The following is a 27,959-nucleotide window of genomic DNA, read 5'->3' as shown; positions in this document are numbered from 1 at the left end:
TGCAGTTGGTTTTCTGGGTTGCTTGGCCTGTGAAGCCATAAGCCTTAAGGCTGTAATCAAAAAACTATAATCCACCCTGTGGAAACGTCCAAAAAAAAAAAACAAACCCAAAGGGGGAGGGAAAAGGTCATCTGTAAATAAGCAGCTCCTAAACTGCTCTGGTGTACACAGATGTCTGCCACAGCTTCTGGTGAGTCCATGGTTCAGGAGCTGCAAATCAGGGATGAAGCCAAAATCCCATTTTCTCTCTGAAACTGCGGTAGGCTGGTGCCAAATGAAGCCTCTGCCTCTGCCCTTTCAGAATGATGTGTGCGTGTGCTAAAGTAAGCATGTTTAATGATTCAGTAGTTGGAAATTCCCCCTAAATATCCTCTAGGTTACAGCTAACGGTCAAAAGAGACCTGAATGTGGGTTGAATACTGATTTTCCTTGATCTCTTATATAGTCCAGGCTATACCATTTGGCTTTAAGAAATGAGCCATATCTTAAATAAATGAATTCTTGGTATCTGCCTGATCATCTGTGGCCAGGCATGTCTTTTAGTTTAGTTTAGATATTATTTCTTTTTCATTTACTGCAGATTGTGTCAGCGGTAATTATGGTAGTCCAGTAGATGTAGTAAAAAGGAAAAAATAAAAATTCTAGTCTGAGTTGCGATACCATTTCCATTGCACCAACTTGCTTTAGGGAAAGGACACAGGTTTCAGGACTGATGTTGCTTTCTTTGCTTACTCGACAAAGCAAGGAGTGTAAGATACAGAGATAGGCTGCTAATTCGCATTTTACAGAGTGAGAATGGAAAATTGCTCAAGCATAAGGATGGCTAATGAGATATCTTCTTTTGCACAGATCTGAAACAGGAAGGAATGGAGTGCTGGAAGGCTGGGGGAAAACCCTGGGTATTTTTGGTTCATTTCCTGGAGGACAAGGCAGCCTCACCAGGATGCTTAATGTTATCAGTGTTATAAATGCTGCCAAATATCACCAGCTGTTACAGGTGGATCGACAAGAATCTGAGCATCAAGTGGGCAGGAAGAGTGCATCCGAGAAGTAGCTGCTGTTGAACCCCTTTGAAGCACAGCAGGAGGACCGTGGAAGGAAAGCTACACTACTTTTGGGTGAAATAAAGAATTTTGACACCTGAGGTAGAAAATTGTGTGTTTTCATGCCAATGCAATGACTTATGATGACTTTAATGTGTAAAATTGAAAAAGATACTTTGTGAAATGTTGGCAGTCGCTGCCTTGTGATGCTCCTTACTGTTGTGGGTGCGTTGTTGATAAGTAGTGTTAGCTGGGCAGTAACTGCTTTCCTTACAAAGGCTTGAATTGAGTTTTCATTTAGATTTGGAGTAAAAGGAAATTACTTCCTCCCCCCCCCCCCCCCCTTCATTAATTGGGAAAGAACGAACCGCAAGCTGAGTCACGAGCAAAGCACCCACCTCGATGGAGAATGGGGTGCAAGGACGGGTCTTGGTGCTGCTCAGGAATGTTTCTTGCCTGTGTCTCTTTCGGACCATCCCAGACCTAAATTATCTTCCTGAGAATACCTCCACCAGACTGTCACTGTTTCCATAGAACTGAGTTTTGACCAAGCCTTTAATTTTTCAGTGGGAAAAATATTTTGTTGAAGCAGTTTTTGGAGCACTTCTGACGAAAGCAGCCCATCGTTTTTACAGACAGAAAAACTATAGGGCTGGACAAATCTTAGGAGCTAAGCATCTGCTCTGAAAATCAACAGATAATAAAACAGTGATGAGCCTGAGCATCAGCAGGGCTGCAGGGCTCTCGTTCCTGGGGTTCATCCGAAAGCTGTCTCCAACATTTGTATAGTTATAGATTTGACAAATCATGTGAGAATACAATCTTTTTCCATACACAGAACAACTGTGTATGGAATATCATATAGCTGAAGGAGCAATATCGCGTAGCTGAAAATTTAGTATTGACTTTGAAATAACTGAAGTATTTTAATGAGAAAGGATTTTAAATGCATTTTGCATCTTTACTGTATGGTCCTGATCATATTGAATCTGGTGGTGTAAGCTGGATTTCTTCCACATACTGAAGCATTTAGGTTGTGCGCCTGCAGTTCAGGTCCTTTTCCCCGTCGCCTATGGATCGCAGGGCCAGCTTGTTGCTGAATTGAAGCTTATCGCTGTTTAAAACCAACCCAGCATGGGAATAACGGTTTGAAGCCTACCTGCAAACACACACACACAAAAAAAACCCCCAAAACCAAAAAACACAAACCAAAAAAATCCCACCAAACCCCAAAAAAAGAAAAAGAAAAAAGGTAATGTGGTGACTGGTTTCTCTAGGAAAAAGCACATACAGTGAAACTTTCCACGCAGGGTATTTTGCCAGGAAGCGTGAGTGTCAGGTAGAGCCCTAAATACTCTCCTGGCTCATCTGTGCCTTGGGGCATTTTTACGGGGGTGGGGAGAGCCCCCTGCTGCTGCCCTCAGCCCCGCTCTCGGGCAGGGAAGGGCCGGGGGGCAGCGTGCAGCCTGCCTGCCCTGAGGGTGCCCCCCCCTCACACGGCAGGGTGGTCGCCCTGCATTGTTGGCGGCTGATGTGCTTATCAGGGGCAGGACCGAGCAGATAAGGCTCCTTATGTCAAAGCTCGCTGTAAATACTTTCGGGTGCTTATATTTAAGCTGCCGGTGTGTTTTGAGGAGTGCCGAAAGTATCTTTGTAGCCATCCAGCCCGGGGACGGGGGGGGTCCTGCTAAAACAGGTCGGTTTCTCTTTTCGGTGAGTTTTATCCAGGTTAACGGTGAACTATGTTATGTAGGTGGGGAAAAAGCGAGGAGCCGGGTGTGAGCGGAGAGCGGCGGGGGCCGGCGGGTTTGCGGGATGCGGGAGGGGGGAGCTGGGTTGCGGCTCGGGGCACCTGCCGGTGCTCGGTGTCACCGGGGCGGGGGGATGTCTGCCACCGCACCCGGCGGGGGGGTCTGCGGGGCGGGCGGGGAGCCCTGCGGCCGGGGGTGCGGGGCAATAGGGGGAGCGCGGCGGCGGGGGGTGCAGAGCTGCGGGACGGCCAGGGGCCGGGCTGCGGGGGGATTGCGGGGGGATTGCGGGGAGCCCGCCGGTGGCGGCTGCGGAGAGCGGGGCGGCGGGGCGGGCGGGGGGCTGCGGGAGCCGGCCGGAGGGGGCTGCAGGGACCGGCCCCCGGAGCCCGCCGGGCGGCGCTGCGAGGCCGGGGCGGGCGGGGGCCGGCGGGCGGCGGCGCCTCCGCCCCTGCGAGGCGCGGGCGGGGAGGGGCCGGGCTGCGCCCCGCTCCGCTGGCGCCGGGGCAGGGCAGCGGCGGCCGGCGGCTCGGGGCGGCGGCGTCGGGCGGCCGCGGGACGGCGGGCAGCGCCCTGGGGCGGCAGAGGTACGGCTCCCCCGGTCCCCCGCCCGCGCCGGCCCTTTGTTGTGCCGGGACCCCCCGCGGGGCTGGGGCCGGCGCTGCGGAGGCCGGGGGGTGGTGGGGGGGTGTTGGGGGGGCGGCGGTGCCGGGTCCGGGTGCCGAGCGGGGGAGCCCCGGCGCCTCCCGGGGGTCCCTTCCCGGGGGTCCCTTCCCGGGGCGAAGCGGCGGCCGCGGGCCGGTTCCCGGGCGTTGTGGCTGGCTCAGCATCCCCCGGTGGCTGCGGGCGCTGGGCGCTTCCCTTCGGCGTGGGTGCTGGTGCGCGCACCCGCAGGGGTGGCCCGGACCCTGCCCTTTAAAATACGAACGTGTGTGCGTGGTGCTTTTTCTGGAGGGAGACCGTGGCGTCTGTTTCTTCTTGTCTAAAATAATTACCGTGCGCGCGCGCCCTTCGCTTAATTCCAAAGAGCGGGCTGGGTTGGGGGTCCGGGGAGCCAGCGGGGTGATGGACGGATCCTGCCGTCCGGTAACTTTGGGAGAAGAGACCTGAGAAAGGGCTTTCCAGGGCCGGGTCGTTGTCCCAGAGAGCCTCCCAATTTAAGATTATCCGTCTGCGCCTGGGGAGGCGGAGGCAGCAGGGATTTAGGGGCAGGAGGCTTTGGGAAGGGCATCCCTTTGTTCCTCGGAGCGGCCAGCCTCCCCGTGCCGGACAGGGGCAGGACGGGCACGGGTCATAGGTGCTGTGCTCCCTTGTCGCCTTGTCCCATCTGCACCTACATGCGTGCGCCGCTCGCTTCTTCCAGTAATTTAAACCTTTGCAATTTCAGATGATGCGATTAAGGCAATGGCTATGTATTTAATAAGGACCACTGTCCCAAAGGACAACCGTAACGGTAATGAAATAAAAGCTAACTACTCTTAAAACATATGCTGGAGAAAGTAAAGTATATCCAGATCAGGAATTACCCCTGGAAAATGTAAAGGTTGGGTAAAATGGCTGACTCTGCAGTTTTTGTGTCGAATCATGAGTTTCCTATATCCGGCTGTCCTATTGTTAATTGTGAATTAAGGCTGGCAACACGCTGCCCATCCTTCCCTGGATGAATCATCACTTTGTCAAGCCCAGTGTCAAAAACAAGGCTTTCCCCAAAAGCGCACACTGTTAGGGAACAGAAATAGTCCGACCCATCTGTTAAAGTAGCGTTCGCTGCTTGGCTGCTTTTAAACATATGGAAGGTAACGATGTTCTTCGTGTGTTTTCATTTCCAGTTGTCCCAGGCCTGAGTTTAAGAATGTCTTTAATTTTGTGCTTAATGCAACGTGCTGCCTCTGGCTTGACTCTGTGAAAGTGGAATGGTTGGACCGTTCCCGTTATTCCCAGAGTAACATACAGTGGTTACCACTCATGTCGGTGTTTACTTTTGTTGGCGATTACTGGTGTGTTAGATTACTACCCGTTCCCCTTCTGCCCTTAGGAAAGAAGGTGTTTCTGAAAACACCTATGTGGTGTTAGGTGGTGTGTTTGATGGACATCTTAAAATCTTCTGCCTGTGCCTGGGCACCACAAACAGGTTGAATGCTCTGCATGGTGAAGGTGAAAGAACTCCTGAAAGCATCTTAGATCACAGAAACTCACCTTTTTCTTTGTTGGTTTTTTTTTGTTTTTTTTTCCTCTCTCTTGAGAGACCGTGTTAAATCATGTCTGTGGGAAGGAGCTCTGTGAGGAAAGGATGCCAGGGGACAGTAGTTGAGTTCAGCTACGTGTTAGCCCTTTCAAACATTTTGCAAGTTTTGATGTAATTCCCTTTAGAAGGGCAAACGTACATTGCGAGCCTACTAATGCTGCTGGGGGAAGGGAAAATAAAAGTCTGGCAAATGAGAGGAGGAAGTGGGAGAGAAAAATTGGAAACATAAGCAAAGCCATTAATTTTTCCCACTGTGCACTCTTAAGAAACTGCTGGCAATATCCTGGAGATACTCTGCCTCATGGAAGTGTCATGGACTGGCTTCACATGATCCTCTGAGATCATCTGGTTTCTCTGAGCTCTGTGGGAACAGAAGTGCCTCGTGTTGGAGTCTGATCTCATCTTCCTTCGGCAGCAGTAATAGCGGTGGCTTGGGGATCGGAGAGGAAGGTGAAGCAAGCGTGAGTGGGACGGTTTGGAGAAGAGCTTAGTACTCGTGCAGGCCAGTTTGGATGCTCTGCACTTCCTCCTGTCCCTTGCCCTCTGTGGTCAGAGCTGGGACAAACGCTAACGTGCCCGCCAAAGCCAAGCGCTCTGTCAGTTTGCTAGGCTCATGTGTCAGACTGCCCCGTAAATCTTACCTTATAATTTCATTCATCCTTTTTATTGTGCTAATGAAGACCTAACTGACATGGAAAATGGTGACTTGAGCGATGGTATGCGTCAAGCTTGGGGAATTTCCTGAATCTGATGAGAGACAAAAATAAAGGCTCCCCCCCACCCCCCTCAGTAGCAGTGGACTCAGTCTTTTGCATTCTCAGAGCCTTCTGAGTGGCTTCTCCTGTTTGGTGGGCTCTGCTGGCGGGGGGTTTGGGAAGGCTGCAGTGGGATGCCCAGCCCTGGAGTTCTGTAACCTGAGCCACAGCTTTTTCCCTTCCACTGGGAAAGGAAATAACAGCTCCTATTACAGCCTTATGTAACCTCTCCATTCATGTCCTTCAAAAAGAAGGAAACCAGAGCGCTTGATTTCTGATGGATAAACTAACATCAAGGCGTGCTGTGTCGGAAAGAAGCAGTAAAGAATTTTCTTCTGTTTTGCAGTTCCTCGAATGAGGAGGGGGGGAAAAATAGTAAAGATTTTTGTTCTGCACTGGTGGGATAGTCAAAGGGCTGCAACTCTCTGTCATGTGCTGTGAAGTAGCTGTTAAGGAGGATGCTGGAACTGCAGCAGGGGTCTTTCTGTGACTCCTGGTGAGTTTAAGCATTAGTCTCAAAACATTCACCCTTTACAGCTGTGCCCAGTTTGCTTGTAGGCTGTGGAAGCTTGGCTCTTTTGCTTTTGTGGCTCCAGGTTTTGGTGTCTGAACAAAGCGTGGAGAGGAGGATCTCCTCTTTCGTTAGCTGTTGGACTTAAGCCCTGTTTTAGGGCTTAAGGGAAGAGGAAAGTGAGGTTCTTAAAACATTTCCATGTCCTTTCGCATTTATAAAAATATGTAAAAGGACCACAGTAGGTATTTCTCCCTTTGAATAGAAGTACCTCTGCTCACTAGAAAGTAAAGGAAGGCTCTCTGTGACCCAGTCTGGGTTTCCCAGCTTCCATACCTCAGTAGGGACTTACTCTTTTCCACACTTTCTCATCATTTTGGCCTTTGGTCTCCTGCCAAGCTGTTTTTTTTCTCTAACCAAGTGGCCTCTTCTTTAATTTCCTCTGGTATCTGTCCCCCATCCTCCAGAAGTCACTGGCGTATCATGCTGGTTGCAGTTGTATCCTGTGTCTCGGAGGCTGGTAGCTGTGAAATGGGTGGCTTGATCCTCAGGGACCAGCCTGGCCTTTGACAGGCTCTTTGACAGTTTTTATGGTATGTATGGCCGTTTTCAGTGACTCCTGCCATTTGTGATCCTGTGCTCTGCGTTTGAGGAAACTTGTTGTAAACCCAAGCAGTTTGTCTCCCCTTTTGCTTACCTTTCTTTTAAGTAGCTCTAGAGTCTTTGAAGTTACTTGTAGACTCGAGATTTTAGACTAATGTGTCGTCCAGCCACAGGGCTAGAACCATCCAAATTGTATTTCTGCACGTGAAGAGCTAGTGGCATAGCTTTTAGAGAAAACTGTGCAGACGATTAATCTTTCTGTCCCTCCTAACTCCTTATTACTGGGAAATTTCCCAGTTGGTATCTGCAAGTAAACTTCTGTCCATTTCTTGGTATATTTTAAGTCTGCTAGCAGAGTCACTGTGGTGATGAAAGTGTTTCAGTGGGAAAGGCTGAGGTTTCAAAATACAGTTTTAGATATGAAGAAGATGATTATCAAGTCCCCTTTTTGGATGCAAGCTGGTTGGGGTATCCTTCTGTGCAGTCAGGTTAGCAGGAGTAATGGACCTGCAGCATCCTTTCTCACGGGTGGAAAAATGTACACACACGCACGTGACACAAAACACTAACGCTCCAGCCTTTCGGGAGGAAAGCAGTCAGGAGGTGACCTCTAGCCTAAGCAGCCAGATTTAACGTTTCAGTGAACAAGTTGCAGGCCCAAGATAAGGAATCCAAATATCCAGAGTCCTAGGGAGTGAGGGTGAGAAACATTTACTGTCACAAGGATTTTTTCCTTTGCAGGGGTGGAGAGTGGGTGTATCTTGGGGTTTAGGTAATTAATTGCCTTGTCCCTGGCTTTGTGCAGCACTGCCTCGAGCTGCTGTGGTGTGTGGGTGTGGTAATAAACTTTTGTCTTGTTCTCCCTCTCTTGTAAAGGCAGCAGTCCTTGCGAGGGTCTTACAGTAGCAGAAATCCTTACACGGGAGCACCTTGAAAAGAAAAGATACCGGGAAGAAAGGAAGAGTATATAGGAAGGAGAAGAACGAGGAGCTAATTATGAGGAATAGGTGCTGAGTAACGGAAGGGTTGGTGGGTGCTGTGCTGTCACAATTATTTGCTGTACACTTCTTTGTTTTCTAAATACAGGCAGCAAGGAGAGACTAATTTTTCCCTACTGTCAGCAGAAAGGAGTTTTTTTTTGAAAGTTTGTGACCACAGCCTGGTCAGCATTGGTACAACTTTCCTGGGCCCACAAATACGCTCTGCATGGAAGCTCTTCTGCTGTTGATTTTCTGCTGCTTTTTCTGAAATTTTCCATAATTTCCATAGTTTGTATGCTCTAAAGTGCTACTGGGGTTACTTTGCATTAGCAAGAAGCTGCAGGATTTACTACAATGGAAAGAAAACCAGGTAGAGAGCAGTCACATCCTGAAGTGTTTCTACTCTTTTATATGCATTTTCTTCATGGAGTCTGTTCTTCCTCGTGTGCACAAGAGCATACCAGTGTTTGGATATCTTTGTGAGGACTTGGCCTCAAGGTAACCAGTTTTTATGCACAATGGAGCATATGTAATGTCCTGATACTGTGCTTTAGTCTTTTCCACTGACTTTTGAGAACCTGCACCTAAGAAATGAAATGAGAAAACCGCTGGGTGATAAAGTGATGAATTCTGTGTCTTGGGAAAGCAGGAGCCAAGGAGGTTGCACTTACTATCTGGATTTTAATGCCTTTGTGTTAAGACAATTTGCAGGACAGGTAAGGGTGTCCTTGTAGATCAGAGAGGTATCCTTAAAGTCCTTATTGTGTAAGGAGTCTTTGGATGGTACTGCATATGAGGAGTTAGTTCTGTTTTTAGGAGAGCTGTTGAAGGGAGTGAAGTTGGTATTAATCCTCTGCATCCTTCCTCTGTGGAAGCAAATGAACAGCTTAACAGAGAGGCACTGGTGACACTGGCTGAGAGGTGAGGAGGTGCTGTTTCTTCTGGGACTCTGGGGACCCATTAACCATCCACCAAATAGCTTTGCTAGAGCTTCGTGTTTGAGGGCCCAGGAAAGAGCTTTTTGTAGTGGAGCCCATGCTTATCCGATGTGAAAGAAGGAGTACGTCAGATGCCTGACTTGGGGCAGCAATACCAGCTGCTCTACCCTTTCATCAAGAAGCTTGGAGACAGGTCAGGAGGAAGATGTTAGGGTTGAAAGGCAGATTATTTTGGGGGGGTAGTTAAACCTACAAGCTAAACAAGTAACCAGTTGGTTACTTGAACATCTGGAGACCCTTCCTACTTTTTACATGTAAGAGGAGGTCTGTGACTGATGGAGCAGTTGGGCTTAGTTGCGTGGGGTAAGCTAGGGAAGTGCTGGTTCCAGGGGAAGCTTTGGAGAAGGAGGAAGGGTAATGAAGGGGGTGAAAATTAATCCCCATCTCTCTGAGGGAATATTCCTGGTTGTGGTGAGGAAATATTGCTGCCACAATATACCAGGTATCCTTTGTAAAGCCTTGGTTAACCCTTCTCAGCAAAGATGGGCTTATATAGGAGTGGGAGCAGAGAAGGGCTGTTGGGGTGCTCGGGGGGATGGGGAAACCCCTGAGAGGAAAATGAGCAGTACCGTCTGCGCTCTATTCAGAATGGGGACCATGAGACAATCCTCTCTAAATATTTTCCTGGGAAGGAGAAAGCACATTTAAATCTAAAACAGAACAAAACCCCGATAGCATTAGCACAAGCAAGAAGAAGTGGATGTTGCCTGACCGTGAATAAATTTAGGCTAGAGATTGGGCACGCTGCAGGAGCTATTTCCCATGAAACGTTAGAAGGCTGAAAAACTGCACTCTGGAGTAGCGCGGGATAGTAGTCACGATCGTATGATGCAGTGGTTTTGGCACCGGTCTGGAACGTGCAGAAGAGATACAGGTACTACTGCTGTTGTGCAGTTCCCAGGCTGTCGGACTGTGGATGTCGAAGGGGCTCTGGAGGTTGCCTCCCGCAATCGATCCAGGAGTGCAGCGCTCTGCTCAAACGGAGTTCACTCCAGGAGAAACCCTGAAAAACCTTTTGGCACACCAGGGTAGAGCCGGAGCTCCTCGTACCTTGTAATAGATGTGTGACGCAGGGGCAGCTTGCCTGTATCTCATGCGGGTAGATCTGTCTGCTTCCCAAAGCTGCCAGATGATGGTTCTCGCTGGAACAACGCGAGGGAAAACGCGGCACCTGTGACTATATGCTGAGTTGGCTGTGAGACCGGCTGTTCTGCCGTGGGAAGGGGGTGCTTTCTCTTGATATTTTTGGAAGGTGTTCCTCTTTAACTCTGCAAAGTGTTATATTTCATTTGGAAATGCCTTTGTTGATCACACTAGATGTTAATAAGAACACTGTCTGCTGGTTTCTAACTTGACAGATGTCTGGATGAGAGGCATTCATGTGTGTTAAAATGTAGCTTCTTGAACCGCTCGCGTTGTCCAAGATATCTCTTGGAAAGGGGCACACAGGAATAGCTTGATACTTGGGATCCACAAGCGGCGTACCTGGATTTAAAAACTGATGGCTTTTATCCTGCAATTTCAGGCGTCCTGCTGAGAATGGCTGTTGAGAATGACAAAACTGTGGATATAGTTCAACACTTGAGACAAGCAAACATGTCTAAACAGTGAACATAACTTAATCTAAACCTCCTCAGCCCTTAAAGAGATGCTTTTTTTTTTTTAGCTTGGGTTTGGGCAAATACTGCTTCCTCTTCCTGCAACACTTGCATCCAATTTTTTTAAAGACCCACCCTCCGCTTTTCATTAAAATAGCAGTGTTTTGCTGAAGAGAAATTGATGTGCAGAACAGACAGTGATGGCAAACGGCGGGGTGAAACCTTGCACTGCTCTGTACCTTGGCAGCTAGTCCTGGGAGAAATGGGGCTGGCTGAGGCTGTCTTCCTGCAGGATTTTCTCTTCTGATGGACTGACTTCTGAAGAAGCAATAATTTCCATCTGAAGCTTTTCTGTGGCTAGGGAATTTTGTGGAGCCCTTCTCCTGCAGTGGCTCAGTGGTACTTAAGAAGGTGTTTGTTCTCCTTGCAACCCGTGTCTCTGATGGGACGCTTATGCTCAGATCTCCTCTCCTGCCTGCTTTAACAGACACATGGGAAATGAGGTATTCTGGTGGCCTTTGCTTCTCCGTCCTTTGAATGAAAGTCAGCGTTAGGCACGTATGAGAGAGTAGACATATAGACCAGGACAGCTGTGTACAGCTAGCACAGTGTGTCTGATTTTTATAAAATATTAGGCTAAAACCATTCCAAATATTATTTACGGATATTACAACGAGCTCGTCAGTGAGATTTCCAGGAGGGGGAAATGGCAGTAGGGAAGAGTAAGATCTCTGGGGTGGTGTTTGGGTGACTTCTTTTCCTTTGGTTTTTAAAGGAAAAGGAACGGTGTGGAAATTCACAGTGCTTTCGGCCGTGCAGGTTTTAACTTTACCCAGGTTTTTGCTGCTTGGAAGAGAATATGGGTGCGTGGTGACTTGGCCCCTGCTCTGTGGGTGACTGCGTGGGTGCGCTGGTGCCTGCTGGCTGCTCTGGGAGTTGGGGTGTGCTGGGTTGTCATGGGTGGCTTGGTGGTGGGCAGATAGGGCCACCAGCACGTCTTCTGGCATCCGCGTTTCCTGAAGCTGATTAGCTTTGTGTTTGTCCGTGCCCAGTTCAGTCTGGTTCAGTGGCCGCCGTGATGACTTTCAGTGGCAGCTTTTCCTTCAGCTCTTGGCAGCTGAGTGAAGCTACAGCGTTACTTACCTATTCTGTTACTCCATGTTCTGCATATCTTCAAGGCTTATCGCTGGCAGCTTAACAGGCAAGGCACACCGGCATTTGGGGAGAAGATTAGCATGTACTCTGCTATTTTAACCCTGTAGTATTAAGACATCTTGCAATACCCACCTTACTGACATGCTATAAATTGATGTTCCCTCCAGTTGCCCTGCCACGAGCAGATTTCTTTTGCCTCTGTCAGGGCAGTGTGGTTCATGTGCTGACTGGAGGAAAGCTGGTGTGGAAGGGGAAGAAAAAGTCCTATCATAATAAAAGGATAAATGGACAATCTAGATTACAGCTCCCAAAGGAGTGAAACCTCAGCTGAAAGAAATGTTTTGACTTTTTGAGGGCTGATTGGTTTTAAGTGATATTTTGTGAAGCTCTGCCACTGGGAGATCTTTTGGACACAAGCTCTGGTGTGGTAGCAGGCTACTGGTGTGTGACATGCAACAAACCAAGGACATCCCCCAAAATAAATAAGTGCTGCCTTGGGTTTTGTGCCCCTGTTCTGCAACAGCTATGCAAACATCACCTTTGGATTGGGCAGGATCCTAAAAAATGGGCAGAAAATGTTAAGCGGCAGCTTGAAAGATGAAGATAATCAGTTTAGAAGGGCACCCCCTGTTTAGTGGAGTTCAGGTATCCAGTAGTAAAAGCTAATTTTTGTGGTGGTTTGGCTTTTTTTGGTGGGTTTTTGTGTGTTTGTTTTGGGTTCCCACCCCACTCCACCCCCCTGAAAAAAATGAGGTTGTTTTCTTTGCATTCGTGCTCTGTACTGACAACTTTGAAAAAATTCTGTTGTGTGAAGAACACTGTCAGTCTGAAATGAAGGCTTTGGTTTAGGGGAAGGGGCAGGACCTTTGACAGCTTTTGGTTTTGCAGTCATGTTTTGCTCCTTATTCTGAAAAAGATTCAAGAGAATCTTAGCAAGGTATATGCCAAAAAGAAACCCCCTTTATTCCAGAATGTTTTATCCCTTTCTGTAGATGTGGACCTGGAATGATTATAAAACTCTGTGGTTAGGCAGTGACTAAGAAAAGTCTAAGTGTAAGAAACCGCTGTGGATCATGTTTCTGCTGAAGTCAGTGGGAATTTAACCAAGATTTTGGACCACAAGCAGCCTTGTTAGTGAAGACTTATTTCTAGATGCATTGAAAATGCCCAAGGTGTTGTCCCCATTAAGCAGTAGAAATTAAAAAGAAAAAAGGAAAAAAAAAAGATCAGATTCCAGAATAACCATTTACAGAAAAGGCTATTCCACATCTATAATCTTTGAAGCCTGCCAATATAATCCAAAATATAATGGAACTTTTGCAGGGTAAAAATGGGGTACCAAACACCCTTTGATTATTCTAAGGCTGCATTTTAGCAGGTGTTAAAGAAGGGTGCCTTAGCAATGTTGAAGGACCCAAATGTTTTTCCCAAATCCTTGCGTGACTGTATGAGCAACCCAGAGGAGTTAAAGCAAGGTTGCAAGTTGACCTAAGAAATAGAGCAACCCCTGAGTGCAATTACTGGTGGCAGTTACTGTGTTGTGGTTGCAAAATAATTATTAGAAGTAATTTGAAAACCTGTACTGCTGGGAGTATAAAGTAGAAATAGCAGAATAGATATACCCCACAGTCTCTTACAGAAGGTAGTATCCATAGCAGAAAGATGCCTTAGAGAAATGCAAACACAGCCCCTCGCTCCTTCCCCCAGGCTCATGAATTAGCCTTTTATTTGGGAAGAGGAGGAGGGCAGAGATGTATCTTCTGCACACGTGGCTTTGGTTATTTTGGTTTTGTGGTGAGGAGTACTGTGCATCTTCGATGTGATACGAGAGTGGTGCATAGGTAGCCTCATCACACAGGATGCGAGCAGAGGCTTCTCTTTTGCTTTTGGGGGATTCATGACAACTAATTACTGCTTAATGTAGACCGTGACCAAGCTGATGTAAAAACAAAAAACCCACGCAAAACCCCCAACAAACCCCAAAGAACTCCAGCAACAGCCACCAGACCTCTCCCCTCTGCCTTTATAAAGGACGTGAGTCGTGTTAACAAAGTTTCAGCCACTGTTTATGTCAGTAGGAGATAATGTCCCAGCGAACATTTTGTACACGTCCTAATGAAGTCTAATTACTAAACTGCTAAAAGATGATAGTTTTTCATGTGGTTGCAGCTGTTGTCGAGCAGTACCTTAAGTGGCCTGTTTATTTCTTGCAGATTACCCAATCTTTAGCCAAATGCGTGGCCTTTGGTAGCAGGAGCCAGCAGAGCGTTCATTTCTCCGATGGAATTCGGCTGGGCAAGTCTGTCATCTAAATTGCAGTCACTGGGTCCTAATCTGATGTTGCTAAAGAGCCGTTCCCATTTAGCTGATGCTGAATGCAAACATTCCTGCAGCCCTAATACAAATATACCCCGTAATGCCCCATTTTCCTTTTGTAATTCACCGGAACTGTTTGTTGTTAAGTACTCGAGGAATGTGGTACACATGCGTAATGTTCAACACTTTCAGAAAATAAAGAGAAGTTGCACAAGGTTTTTTAAGTAATAGCTCTTGCGGTAGGTGAGATGTGAGAAACATTAGCTAACCCAAAAGCCCCGAAGTATAAACTTCTTCGCTTTGGAAAACACTGATTTGTTCAGTAGGACTGTGGGAGGAAAAGGAATTCAGAAGATACTCGGACGTTGGCCAAACCAAAAGCAAAGATGGAGAAGCAGAGGAGGCGGTTCGGTTCTTTAGGAGTGCTTTTGCCGCTCTTGCGATACCTGTTAACCTTGCTTCTGCAGTCTGTCCGTCAGGCTTCGCAAGGCCATCTTGCAGGAAGAAATCACGGGCTGCAGCGTGGCATTGTTTTCTGGATTGTCTTTTCTTCAGCACACCGATGGTGACAGGGCAACCCCTGCAAGCGGTCACAGCCGGGCAGGAGGCTGCAGGTGCTCCGAGCAGACAGCGGCCAGGCAGCACGTAGGGAATGCTGCGTTCACCGCTCCTCTGCAGCATCCAGAGACTAAAACAGGGTGGGGGGGTCTGGAGGGAAAGCAAAGATTTTTTTTTTTTTTTTTAATGTTATTAACATTTTTCACGCATTCTGACATCGGGAAATCTAGCTTTGAGTGAAAAGGGCACTAGGCCAGTTTAGCTGCAGCCTGCCTGGTGACCCAGCACAAGGTGGTTCCAATGAACTGGTGCCTTCTGGGCATCAGTCAGAGAGGCCAGTGATACGTGGGGTGTGCTGGGCAGTGGGACAGCGTGGATGTAAATCCTGCCTCGTGCTGAATTGGTATTGTCAGGAGTAGAACAAGGCGGCTGAAGTGCCTTTGGCTTTGTTTTGCTAAGGTAGCGACACTGTGTCCCTAGCTGCTTTTTGCAGCAGTGGCCTGTCAGTGTCCCCGCTCAGTGTCAGCTGGTGGGTCCTGGATGGAGAAAAAAGGGAACGAGTGGGCAGGTGTAATTGCAGCCTGAGGGGGGCCCAGGGTCAGACCTGGAAATTGAAATCGGTCTGAACTCTGCTATTGAATTACTGATGTAGCAGGTTGTCCCAGTTAACTCTTACGAAAGAAAAAGGTGGTTATTTTCTGCAGCGGGTTGGTGGTAGTGAAACCAAAGGCTTTTTGTTGGTTGTTTTTGGTTTTTTGTTGTTGTTTTTTTTAATACTCAGAGCTTGAAGTATATGCAAGTCCATCTATTGTGTCAGTTTTGGTGGGAGGGGAATTGTCCTTTTGCTGCAATGCCAGAGAGGAAAGCAAAGCCACCCCTGCAGCCAGTGGTAATTCCAGCGCAGCTAATGCAGGAGTGTGCGAGGGGCTGCACATCTGTCGGAAGCTGCTGACAATTGCTGTTTTACTGTGTCAGAGTGCTGTGGGAAACCTTGGACAATTCCCCAACACGCTGTGTGCCGATAAATGGGGTATTACTTCATTTCCCCCTTAGAGAATGCGTGAACTTAATTGTACAAGGCTTTGGGGTGTTTTGCCTATTCTCTGTGTCATCTTCTATTTATAGTTTTCATTAGCTCTTGGCTCAGACCTGCTGATAAGGCTGCTACAGCTGCGGGATAGTGTAATGTTTAATTTGCCATCCTTGTGGCCCAGAGGGATGGGAGGGTTTTAGATTCAGCTGGCCTGGCTGGCTGGCAGTCCTGGGCATTGCGAGTAGGAGATACAAGAGTCCGTGTTTTACGAGGTGATGCTTAGTGTGTGGATAAAAGCATTTTGCAGACGTAGCGTGCCCAGCACTTCTTGTCCCGAGCCTGTTGTCCAACATAAACCAGATCGAGCTGCGAAGGATTACTGAATGGTCTTTTTTGTTTTTCTGAGAATGGAGACATGGTGAAAGCGATCTCGCTCTGTTCAATGGAGGTGGAGGTACAAGACCGAAGTGAGGAGGAACGGATTTGACAAATGACTCCAGTGAAGGGAGATGTTCTGAAATGCTGCCCATGTTTGCTTTCAGGATAAGGAGTGTAAATCTGGGAGACTTAAGTGGTCAGTGGGTGTAGGAGAAGAGATCAGGGAGTGTTTGAGGAAGAATCTGGTTTACAGGCTACAAGCATTAGAGGAATTTTGCTTTTTTTTTGCCAAGCTAATTTGTTGCCATATTAATAATTGGTGACTGGAATCTTTATAGAGCTCTTTTTTTTTTGTGATGTCAACAGAATGAGATGTTGCGGTCACAAAAGCAAGGTGTTAGTTAAATCAAGGGATTACCACTTATATTTTTAGGTGATTTTTTAAATTGAATTTCCCGTTTGAAATTACAGCACCTCACAGCAACACCTCCATCCGCTTACCTCCGTCCGCCTTCCCCCATTCAGCAGTCTTCATTGAAAAATCACTAAACGTGTCCCTGTTTTAAAGGACACAGCCCATTCTGGTTCTTTCCTCAAACCCGATTCCCTGTTTGTCAGCATTCCCACCAGCACAGCTGCGGTTTCAGTCACGACGCATCTCTCAGGCACTGGGACCGTGTTTTGGTCCTGTCCCTCTCGTAGTCCTGCTTCTTGGAAACGGTTCTTGAGAAAATGGTTTTCATCATTTGCATCATTGAGAAATCATCTTTTTAAAGGTGCATGAATATGGGCAGAGGCGGAAGCCGCTTACTTTTCCATACTGCTCCCCAAATTGTGGTGAGCACGCTGTCACCAGCACTGATGGGAAAAGATTTCCAGCTGCGCAGCATCTTTGAATATATGGCAAATACAAATACAAAAATACTTGGACGTGGATTTGGATGGAGTTTCTGAGCTTAGTGGCGTATTGCTAAAAATCTTGACTGAAGCTTAGTCTTGCAGCGTCACAAGGCTTTGGTTATTTTTTTTTTTTTTTCTGTGCAGCGTGCTGATTTTGGAGGTCTTTTTCAAAAGCTACTTTTAAAATTAGTATTTGGTATTTTGAAAGTGCTGTAGATATTGATCTATTAAATTCTTCTAGGAGATTAAATTCAATTATTACATTAAATCTAATTGTTTAATGTTGTGTTTAAACACATGTTGTTGGCTTTTCTTACCAGTGCTATTTTTTCCCTACCTGTTACCTGAGTTAGGCAACCAAATTACCGCACAGGCTGGATTTGCCTTTGTCGTTAGCTAAACCTGATCAGGGGTTATGGCTGGGGACTACCAGCGCTGCTGTGGCAGAATGCTCTTGAGTCATACATCCGTGTATGAGGTGATCTTTAAGCAATATTTTGCAAAGGCTAAGGTGTTGCAAATTGTGATGAGAATTCAGCGTTAAATGAGATGTCTAGGCTTATTGTCTGATTTTTTTGATCACCAATGTTTCTAATATTTTCTAGCTCCAAGTTAACAGAAATATTTTAACTGTAGTATGATCTTAAATTATTGTGGAGAAAAAAACCAGCTAAAAATAAATGCTTGACCATAATATTGAAATTTTCAAATATTTTGATAAAATAATATTTGTGTTCAACTTTCTGATCCAGCTTTTAGTGGTAGATACAGCATCTTTGTGCACCTCTTCTGCAAAACATGCCTCTGAGCTTGGGAATACATGAATGTTCTTGATGGGTTTGGCTGCTCTTGGTCTTGAAATTCCCGAGCAGTGATGCATGAAGTGTGGTAGGTGGTATGTAATTTCACAATGGTAGATGAGGTATACTACTTAAAACTTAAATTTTAGGTTGAAGTTGCCCATATTAGGATTTTTATGTTGGCTTTTTTTTTTGGCTACAAACTGAATATTTAATAAGTTCCATACTTGAGAAGGACTGTGTGGTGGGGTTTTTTTTCCAGCCTTCAAAAATTATTTGAGCATTAGTTGATATATGGGAAGTAATTAGGTCATTGAAACAAGACTGGTAGTTTAAAGAATTTGTCTTAATGGGATGCAGAAGTTGAAGTGATACCTCTGAAAAGATTTTGTCAATATTTAATATTTTTTTGGTGATTGAGAGGTGAACTTTTAAGAGTAAAAGTATCTTTCTCTACAAAAGTATTTCTCCAGTGTTTTTGTTTAAAATAAGTGTCCTTTTGTTTGTTTAGCAGAGTTGACTCAGCTTTGGTTGGTTACCATAGTTCAGTGCTGTTTTTGCATTTCCATGTGAATTTCCAGTAATTCCCAGGCTGGGTTCAGGTTTTGGGGATCTTGCTGTATCACTTCCGTCAGCTGCCTGTGGAGCTGCGCTTCTCTTCGTTGAATTTGGAAAAACATCAAACACCGCTGAAGTCTTGATCTAACATCCCTCGGATGTCACTCACTGCTCAAAAACATCAAATGACATGTAGTAACGCAGTGGCTGTGGACAGAAGCAAGAGATAAAAGACTTTGCTTGTTTTAACTTAGTTATGTGACGGACAGCTGCTATGGCAACTTAACGCTGATTGTACAAGGTAGTAGCTGTTCAAAGGCGTTTTAAAAAACAAGAAAAAATTTTGAGAATTAAAATATGCTGCAGTGGTAGAGCGAGGACAGCCTGATGGCATTCCGTGGCGGAGGGGTGACAGCCGACCGGTGCAGCCCAGCCGTTGTTCTGTGTAGCTGTAGCTGGTTCTCGGTTTGTGTGGTCAGCAAAGCTGTTCTCTCACCTCTGGTGCCCTGTTTGCTGGCCGCCGCTGCTAACACCTTCATTTTTCAGCCTGGTCATGAAAACTGAAAGCAGTAACTATGTGCTTGGAGCTCTTGAGCAGCTCATTGAATCTTCTCTAGCATTTGGATTGGTAGGGGAACAGGCTGGGAGCATCAAATAGGTGTCGGGTTTTGGCCTGACCTTGACTTCTTTGTCTCAGTTACTTCCTTTTATCAGGTTTGATGACTTCGTTTGATCCTGGTCCCCTCTTTCAGCCTGGCTTCTGCCTTTTGCCACTCCAGTCATATAGGCATAGAGTCTCCACTGTCAGCTGGATCGTTGCTGCCCAACGAAATGCTCCCTTAAGCAGTAAAATCACAAATAAATCCATAACTTAATTGAGTCTGGCTAGGAAATGCAGTAATTTGGTAGCTTCACGTAACCAGGGGCAGTACTGTACTGGAATATAGGTACTCTAGAGTACAGAGTTCATGAATTAAGATAAAATAGTGTGAGTTTTGCCTCTGAGCGGGTCCCCTTAGTTGGTTTCCATTCAAAAGTTGACGGAGTTGGAACAATGCAAATGAGAGGGAGAAGGAAATTCAGGTTAGGATACTGACAAATTTAACGCTAATTTGATACACTGGAGATGCTGAGGAAGCTTTTCATAAAACTTGGTTTTGTGTACACTTGAGTACTGTGTTGAAGTTGTCCAAAAAATCTGGATGTGATGCCCACTGGAATCTTCATTCCTGTTTCTTGCCATTTCATATTTAATGTGTAGTGGACCAGAAGGCTTTGTTGACTGTTAGAAGTTAAATTTTTGGAGTTGTGTGGACTCCCTGGCTAGATAGAATAACTTTGAGAATTTTCCTTAGGAAAGTGATTTTAAAGCAGCGTCATTCGATGAGGTTTATAACTTGTACCCCTTAAACAGTGTTACTGGATAATGCCTGTGAATAATTAGAATGATTTTGAGCTAACTTTGCTCTTTGTTTTATTTTTGCTTCTTCCTTTGCAGGAGAAAATGGCCAAAATGGAGGTCAAGACGTCACTTTTAGACAACATGATCGGAGTGGGAGATATGGTTCTTTTAGAGCCACTTAATGAAGATTCGTTCATCAATAATCTGAAAAAGCGCTTTGATCACAGTGAAGTATATGTGAGTATATGTTAACAGATAACATCCTATGAGGAGCTGTGTTGTCTTGCTTAAAATACATGTTTATTTGTGAGGATACACATAGACTGAATGCCTGGGCGTAGTCTGTCATATTAGGGATATTTTAAACCTTGCTTGTGCTGTACTCTTTCCTGTGCTGCATTGTTTGCATTTGATCTTTTCCATCTGGGGTATTTTTCCTTTTTCTTTTTCCCCATTGCACAACGTGGCGGACCTCTGATTTTCATACAAAACAGCTCTAGAACTAGTGGTGACAGTAACTTTGATAATCCTGTTGTCAGAGGACATCACACTTGTAAATAATTCACATACAGGGAAGGCGCTTCCAGGATGTGAGAGCACGTTGATGTAGAAACAATGCACAGCTGGAGTATGCCAGGGCTACCTTACATGTTGCCTGCTATCTTTGAGTTGCAAAAAAAGTTATGTTTATTAGAACAGTTGCATTTTAAGCTAGAAACAATGAGCTTGGATATATGTGGAAGTAATCGAAATCTTCAGGCATATTAATCTCTGAGTGTTGATTGATAGAAAAGGTGTTATGGACCAGCAGCTGAAACACAGGCAGGGAGTGAAGAGGCAAGCTGTGATTCCCGTTAAGCCTTTCATTTCCTGCTTCATCTCTCTTTGTTCCAGTTTTGTTAAAATGTGCACACTGTTGTATCTGTCGTACTGCTGAGGCTGTGTCAGCCGAATGATTTCTAGAGACTTTCCAAGACTGCTGGTGGAAGATAAGTCTTTAAAGAGTAAAGCTGAAATATTTAAAGCAAAGTATAGCTATGATCCGCAACCAATTGTGTCTGCAGCTTATTGCAATCAAATAGATGTGTTCTGTACTTTATTATAGCTTAGCCTTCCCCCTGCTTTTTGATTTTTAGTGTGACTATATTTTTGCTTCTTGCTAAGCGTTTGAACCTTTGTGGTTGCATTATAACTTTCCCTTTCCATCCTGCAATATGGGAGGATCTGTGTAATTTTTGTTTGCTTCTTCTATCCCTTGGTTATAGTCTGTGCTTTTGTACCTCTGCTATTCATTGTCTGCCACATCTTTCTTCTTCTGTTTTTAATTTTTTTTAAAAATGTTTTTTATTTTAATGCTTAGATATTTTTTTTAAAGGCTCAATTTCCCTGTTCAACTATGCCTTTTCCATTTTCTATAGGTATTAGCTTGGTAATGCACAGTTGCACCTGTCTACTATTGTCACCTCCACCTGTTTGCTCCTTAAGTTTGGACCGACAATTTAAACAAACCAGAAAATTAAAATAAGACCAGGGATGTTAGTATCTATTCAAACCTTGTTGGAGAAGAAACCAAAACGATCTGTATTTGCAGAAAGATTTCTTCTGCACTTGTTAAAAAAAAAAAAAAATAAATCTTCCTGATACTTTTTCAGAGTTACATTTCCAAAAATGTGTGTCTTAAATTTTCCTTGTTCCTTGAAGATGCAGTCTCTTCCCTCTCGATGACCCTTAGACATAGAACCGGGCAGGTAGGTACCAGACTTCTCTGCTGCTCTTTCATCCTGCTTCTGGCCAGTCTTCCATATCCAACAGCTGCAGCAGCTGCCTCTTCTGGGATTCAGAGGGGGTTTTTCAGTCAGTGGCTTGTGTAATCAACTTGTTTCACATCAGTTTTAGGGTTAACTCTCTGCTCTTAATACCTGTGGTAAAAGTGAGTGATACTGTGTGATCTCATTCCCCTTTAGCTGAAGAAGACAGGAAGGAGAAGAGAAGGAAAGGGAACTGTTTGCCTAGAGACTGAGGGTGACAGTTATGACCTTGCCCAATCTTTGGGTCATGTTTGAAAGTTTTATTTAAAGCATTAAGGACAGAGACCTATTCTGTGAGGGTACCCTAGGCTACGCAGTCTATTAGGGAGGATTGCTCTGAGTCATATGGGAGTGGATTTCTCAAGGTTTTTGCTTTGGTTTGGTTGTGGTTTTTGGGTTTTTTTTACTCTAAACTACTATGGATTGCAAAGTATTTAATTACATGTTTCTAATTAATTTAGACTGATAGCTTTTTCTTGAAAGAAATCGGTTTGAATGACAAATGGATAATTTGTTTTATTTTTATCTGCTATTACGTGCTAGCTGACAGCCGTGTTCAAACACACAGTTCGTTCAGGCAGTGACAGTGAAGCATGTTGTTTCCCCCACCCCCCACCCCCGTTCCTGATTTGGCTGGGCCTGGCACTGACGAGCAATGTAATGAGCTGTATTAAGTGCTCGGGTGGGTGACGCGAGGTGTCACTTTTCTCTAGCAGTGTAGGATCCTTGCAGGTGGGAAAGCCTAAACGTGCTCTGCTGAGCAGAGTGAAGTGCTGCCAAAACCAAAGGCGTTTTGTTGGTGTGTTTTTGATATTTTGTTTTGGTTTGTCTTTCCCCTGAATCATTCCCTTGTTGTGCTATCCTTTACCGTTTTTATCTCCAGGTTTGTTTGATCATGTGATTTACTTATTTTTTTTTAACGGTCTTACAAGTACTGTTTGTGAATCCACACTATGAAGGCATAGTTGCAGATCTTTGCAAGAAATGTTGCAGAACTTTGCAAGTATTAAAACATTCCCTACATGAGTGGTGGGAAGATGTTTATGTCTGTGCCACGTGCTGCTGCCAAGTATTAGTTCGTGATGCCGCGGGGATTTTTTAGTCACCAAATCACTTGAGGATTATTATCTGCGTATTAGCTGACTTCTGCTGGCCTGCAAATTCCATGCCACTGTTGCGTATTTTAGAAAACTTTTAAACCAGCAGGAGCTGGAATGGTGCTCACGGTAGCCACCACGTTGATTTTCAAGTGCAAACTTCTCCCCCTTCCTTCTCCTTATGGCCACCTGCTCTCTTCTCTCCACACTTCACTTATGAAAACAATACTTCGCATTTCTGCTTTTAGATGAGCACAACGAAGCCTTTGTTGCACCTGGAAGTAATGTTTGTTTTACCATGTAAAATCTGTCGTTTGCGTGCAATCCTGCGGAAACCAAACTGGGCTATTAAAGAGCTACTGTTGGTGCTTTTTAATAACTTAATAATTAAGTTTTCTTATACTGCAGGTTTCTTCAGCTCTAACGAGCTACACACACAAGTTGACCTCTCAGGATCCTTTCAGAGAGCAATAGGGATGGATTTGTCTTTTCATGGCTCAGCTGTGGGGTTAAGTTCAGCCCTCATGTTAGTGCTCCATTGTAGGCATTACCAAAAGTTGTGTTCAAACTGAAAAAACTAAGTCAGCCTGAAGCCATATGAAACGGTTGAAATGTTCCTACGGCAGTAAAGCAGGGCTTAACATCAGTTTCTAAGCGGTTCCCTGTAGGCTGACGGCTGTATCTGTGCCACACATGTTAGTTTTAAAACGGAGTTGCAGTTATAATCTTCAAAAGGGTTTGTTGAGAGGAATGAGAACTGTAACATGGATAGCTTTGAAAATGCTGTAATATTGGCCAGACGTTGCCTAATTGTGTTAACCAGTCTTGATAGGTAAAGCAGCAAAAGGGGCTTGTAAGAAAGATGGGGACAAACTTTTTAGGAGAGCCTTTTGCAATAGGACAAGGGATAATGGCTTTAAACTAGAAGAGGTTAGATTTAGACTAGATAATAAGGAATAATATATTTTTTTTTATGAGGGTGGTGAAACACTGGCACAGGTTGCCCACAGAGGTGGTTGATCCCTGGAAACATTCAAGGTCAGGTTGGATGGGCTCTGAGCAACCTGATCTAGTTGAAGATGTCCCTGCTTATGGCAGGGGGGTTGGGCTAGTAGACCTTTAAAGGTCCCTTCCAACCAGAACTATTCTGTCATTCTCTGAAATGTGAGAGTGAGATCGAGCCATCAGTGAACAGTGCCAGATCTTCCCCCGCAGCCAAAGATGACAAGATAAATAGGCTCATTCCACTGGAAGAGTATACGATTTTTGTCTTTTCTAGTCTCTTTCACAGTAGTTATGTTTGATGCTGAATATTTGATGTTGGACATCCTAGTGCCAGCTCCATTTACCCCTTCGAAATTCTGGATCTTCTCCCTAAGAGCTCACCTTGCACAAGCATTTAGATGTGGATCCCCTGACGGTCCTCTTGTACCATCCTGGGTATGGTCACTGTAAGCTCTTCAAGAAAATTAGCTAAGTTTCATGCTGTGGTGCAGACAGAGTGATAAGCATCCTCCTAACAGTTAAGAGAACAGACTACAGCTTGATTACTTGTTGTTCAATTTTATGTGTATTTGATGGAAAGTTTAATGGACTTGGGTGTTGGGTTGCATACCAGAGCGCAAAGCTGGAGGCTGTGCCTAAAAAAATAAGCATGAAGGCTGGTGGAGCTGGAGTTAGGCCAAGTATTCTACTAAAGACCATCAGATTCTGCAGTAATCTCGTGCTGAGTGGCTTTGAGGGGAAGGGCTCGTTGGGTAACACGCATGCGTTAATTGGAAATGGGAATCTTGGAGTTCAGTCATGTCTGGAAATGTCTGGTGTATGTCTGACCAAGAGAAATCTCGTTAGAAAGCTGTAATTATTTATTATATTCTTTGTGCAACTCTTAAAATTTTCATCGATAACGTTTGCGTTGCTTTTTTTGCAAAAGTTCTTTTCTGTAGATATCAGTAACAAAAGCCTGTGAGTTTTTCTTTAATTTTACAGACCGAACAGTGGCTCCTGGGAAATGCAATTAGCAACCAGAAAACCCCGCAATGCTGATGATCTGAAGGTTGCAGGGAACAGTTTGTACGGTTAAAACATGTGACCTGGAGATCGCATGGAAAACTTCAAATACATTTATAAAATTCAGGTTGGACATGACAGATGAATTTTGACACATTCTGTTGAGCCTCCCTTCCTGAACTTTCTATTTTGATTTAAAAAAAAAAAAGAAAAAAAAAAAGTTGTCTGAAGTATGCTCAGCCAAACCAGCTCAGCAGTTATTTTTCCTTTGTATTTTTGGATGCTGACAAACGGGAGGGGGGCATCTGTCTATATGTGTCTTTATAGTGACTCATGAATGGTAGAGATTTGAGATAAACTGTAGTATATGTGTTGATCTAAAGCTTATTTTTGTACTGGGTTTCTTCCTTTGTGAGGCCGGTGGAAGTGGCGAGGGAGGCGTGAGGAGGCTGGAGGGGAGCAGAGCTGCGTAGGCTTACGGGAGTCAGCCTTCGGGGGCCAGATAGGGCTTTATTCTGCTGCCCTGCACATTTTTCCCTGCAGTTATGTTGTTTCTTGAAGTTTTCCCAAATTTGCAGAGGTCAACGTTTTGTTCCTTACAACAAAATGTTTGTTTGCTTTTTGTTCTTAGAACAGAACAGAGTCTTTCTCTGATGTCAGCATTTAATTTGTATTTGCGGTGCGTGGAGTTTGTGGGCTGCTTGGGGACGGAACAGTCTTATGGCACTGAACACATGTTGTTTTATCACCGAAACATTAAATATTTGGCATTCCAGTGTAATAGCTCAGTGTTAGCTGTCTGAGGTAGCATCCTTGGGGCTGCCTTCTGGTGGCGCGGCTGTTGTGGTGTGCTTGTTGCACAGACTGAGCCACTTCCTGTTGATCTTTTGTTTTAATATTTTTAGGGGTAGCCTTTTTGTTTCTGACTTGACTTTACTCAGCTATGTCTGTCTAGATTACCGATTCACCCCTTTTTCAGCCACCTTACGGTGCTCGGGAGTTTACTGAATTGCTGCCGAGCGCGGTGGCTTTGCCCCTGCTGCGCTCGTACCTGCTATTCCAGGTGCTGCATTCGGAAGAAGAGGGAGGGGGACAGAATTATGTGGATGAGCCCAATGGCCTTGGTCCGCATCAGCTTGGTGTGACTGTCCCTCTAGAACTTTGTTGCTGTGCTGGGGATTTTTGTGCTTTTTCAGAGTTTTGTGGTGTTGGGGACCATATGTGCAGCTTGCTGGGAGAATCGTCGTGGTAATGTGTGTGTGAGTGATGGTTGAAACTCACTTTTAATCTCAGTCCCACTGCCTTCTCATGTCAGCACGGGCACATTGGTCTCTAGCCTATTGTTTCTGAGGGCAGGTGGAGTCCTTTGTTGGCTTTTGTTGTCCCCTGGGGTTTCAGGTACGTCGTGTCGCTAACAGGTCCGTGCCTTTGCTGCTGCTGCAGCAACGTGCAGAAGAGTCTATCCCCCTGCTAGACCTGGCCCTGCTCTCTTGCACCTTGATGCACTTACTTGCGTTTATCCAGCAAGTCCAGCCTGGCTTGCTGGTGTTCCTTAGGGGGCTGGAGGAGTGGCAGGCGTGATGGCTGGGTCATTTCTGAAAGGCAGGATGGCTTGAGAGCCAGAGCAGAGCAGCCATCCATCCGCCTGTGATGGGAGCGCAGGGGCCCCGCGCTTTCTCCGATCTGCTTCTCTTCCTCCCTTCTTCCTCCCTCGGGGGACGCCTGCGTCAGTTCGAGCAATTTTCCCATCAGTGCCTCCACGGTTTCCCTCTTTGAGGGAAGCTGCTGAGTTGTAGTAATAATATTGTTGCAGCTGCCACAGGCTAGGACCTCGAAGCCTGCTGCTTCTCCTTCAGATGTGAAGAAGGGCTTGTGTGCCCGTGGCACATCTTTTCCTGGGATAGCTTGTGGTCTAAGAAGAAGTATTCTGCCTGCCTGTAAATCTTGTTTTACTTGTTACCTACACAGAGATTGTGTCGGTCCTCCAGCCCTTCACATCAGCCTGCTCTGGAAAACAAACTTTATAACTTGCTGGGAGTCAGGAGTAAAGATTTTCGCAGCCAGCAGTTTGGTTGCTTTTTACCTTGAAGGGCTTCATGGGAGCAGAGCTACGTATCTCAAGGCAGTGCTTTGTTTCCTTTCCTTTTTGTACAGCTCCCACGATGCTGAGCGGAGCCCTTGAGGCATTTCTTTGTAGGACCATATGCAATATCTGCATAAAGGAGCGAGAAAGCATTAGTAAGGATCACAGAAAATTGTATGCGTATTGTGGGCTGTGTGTCGGGGTCTTCTTCCCTACATGCTCGCTCGTTTTTTTGCCTCTGATGTGGCACTCTGAGAAAGGAGAGGAGGTGGTGTAGGAAATGTAGGCCCCAGGGATTGTTGCAGTGTTTTGCAGCGTTGGCTTTGCCCCAAAATGCTGTGCATTTCTTCACTAAGGTGGTGATGACATTTTGGCCTTTACCAGTGGTTTCAGTGCATGTTATATGAAGTAAAAACACAAAAGGAAGAGTAATGAAAGACTGGCAAGTAACAGAAGTAGAAGCAGAAGTGTCCAAGCGCCGTCAAAGCATGGTTTGCACCCTGAAGAACACAGGTTAGCCTTGGCTGCAGCATGGCAGGGGGCACCCACCCCCCTCCCCTCCCCATTTTATTGGTACAGAAATAATGAAATGTTTTTGAACAAGTGCTCTTGCTGATGTTTTCACCAATGGTTCCTTGGCACAGACACTCTCCAGTCTCCAGCTACAGTTTGCTTACAAAACCAAGTCTTTATCTTTTGAAAAGTGAGCAAGCACTGATGTTCTGGGGTATTTAAATACTGTCTTTTAAATTTCTCGTGTCTGCTTTGGGTTGACTCCCTCATCGCTTACTTGACAGGTTTTGTCTGCAATTGTGTCCCGTGTAGGAATTCCGTTTGCTTGTCTAAAAACATCCTAATGTAGTCAGAGAGACAGATGACTGAAGTGATTAATCTGCTTCGTCAATAATAATGTTAGAATCTGTCACAGTGATCGCGAGGCTAGCAGCAATGTGCAGTGAGCAGCGGAGAGATTTCTGTGCCCTCGAGAAACTCGGAAGAGAAACCTTGTAATCTGTGTGCATGCATCCACTTCAAGTACTGGCCGTGACTTGCCATGTGGGTGTTTTTCTCTGGCAAATGATCCGTTCTTACTTCAGGGCTTGGATCCAGAGCAGGTTGCAGTACGACTAAGGGCCTGATCCTGGCTGGTGCAGGTTACCCACAGCTTGTTCAGACTGCTGCTGTTTGCACAGGGACTTGCAGGATCAAGCCCGTGTTGAGGAATATTTTAGCGGTGGTGTTATCCTCTTTGACGTAGGTTGCCTGTGCTGTGGTGTTTGCTTTGGGATATAGCTGTGCGCTTCTGCCTTTGTGTTGCCTGTTTGAGCGCTGTTTCTTGACTCGCTATATCAACCATCAACGTATTTGCAACAGGGCTGT

At 45.6% G+C, this 27,959-nt stretch overlaps 1 protein-coding gene across 4 annotated transcripts in view; it reads left to right on the top strand.

The window, feature by feature from the left end:
• Positions 1-3,262: 3,262 nt before the first annotated feature.
• MYO1B (myosin IB) overlaps positions 3,263-27,959 on the top strand; it is a 113,226-nt gene continuing 88,529 nt past the window's right edge. Inside the window, exons 1-2 of one of the 4 annotated variants that reach the window (XM_056348385.1) lie at positions 3,263-3,378; positions 19,678-19,818. In XM_056348385.1, the coding sequence (XP_056204360.1) occupies positions 19,684-19,818 (135 nt within the window). In that variant the 5' untranslated portion in view covers positions 3,263-3,378; positions 19,678-19,683. Of the gene's footprint in view, positions 3,379-10,963; positions 10,985-19,677; positions 19,819-27,959 lie in introns of those variants that run through there. The other 3 variants (XM_056348384.1, XM_056348386.1, XM_056348387.1) reach the window with 3 other exon arrangements.

This window comes from Falco biarmicus, chromosome 8, assembly GCF_023638135.1.
Source record: "Falco biarmicus isolate bFalBia1 chromosome 8, bFalBia1.pri, whole genome shotgun sequence".
In the NCBI taxonomy this organism is placed as follows: Eukaryota; Metazoa; Chordata; class Aves; order Falconiformes; family Falconidae; genus Falco; species Falco biarmicus.
Note: the sequence above shows the minus strand (reverse complement) of the source record. Positions and strands in the feature narration are given on the sequence as shown.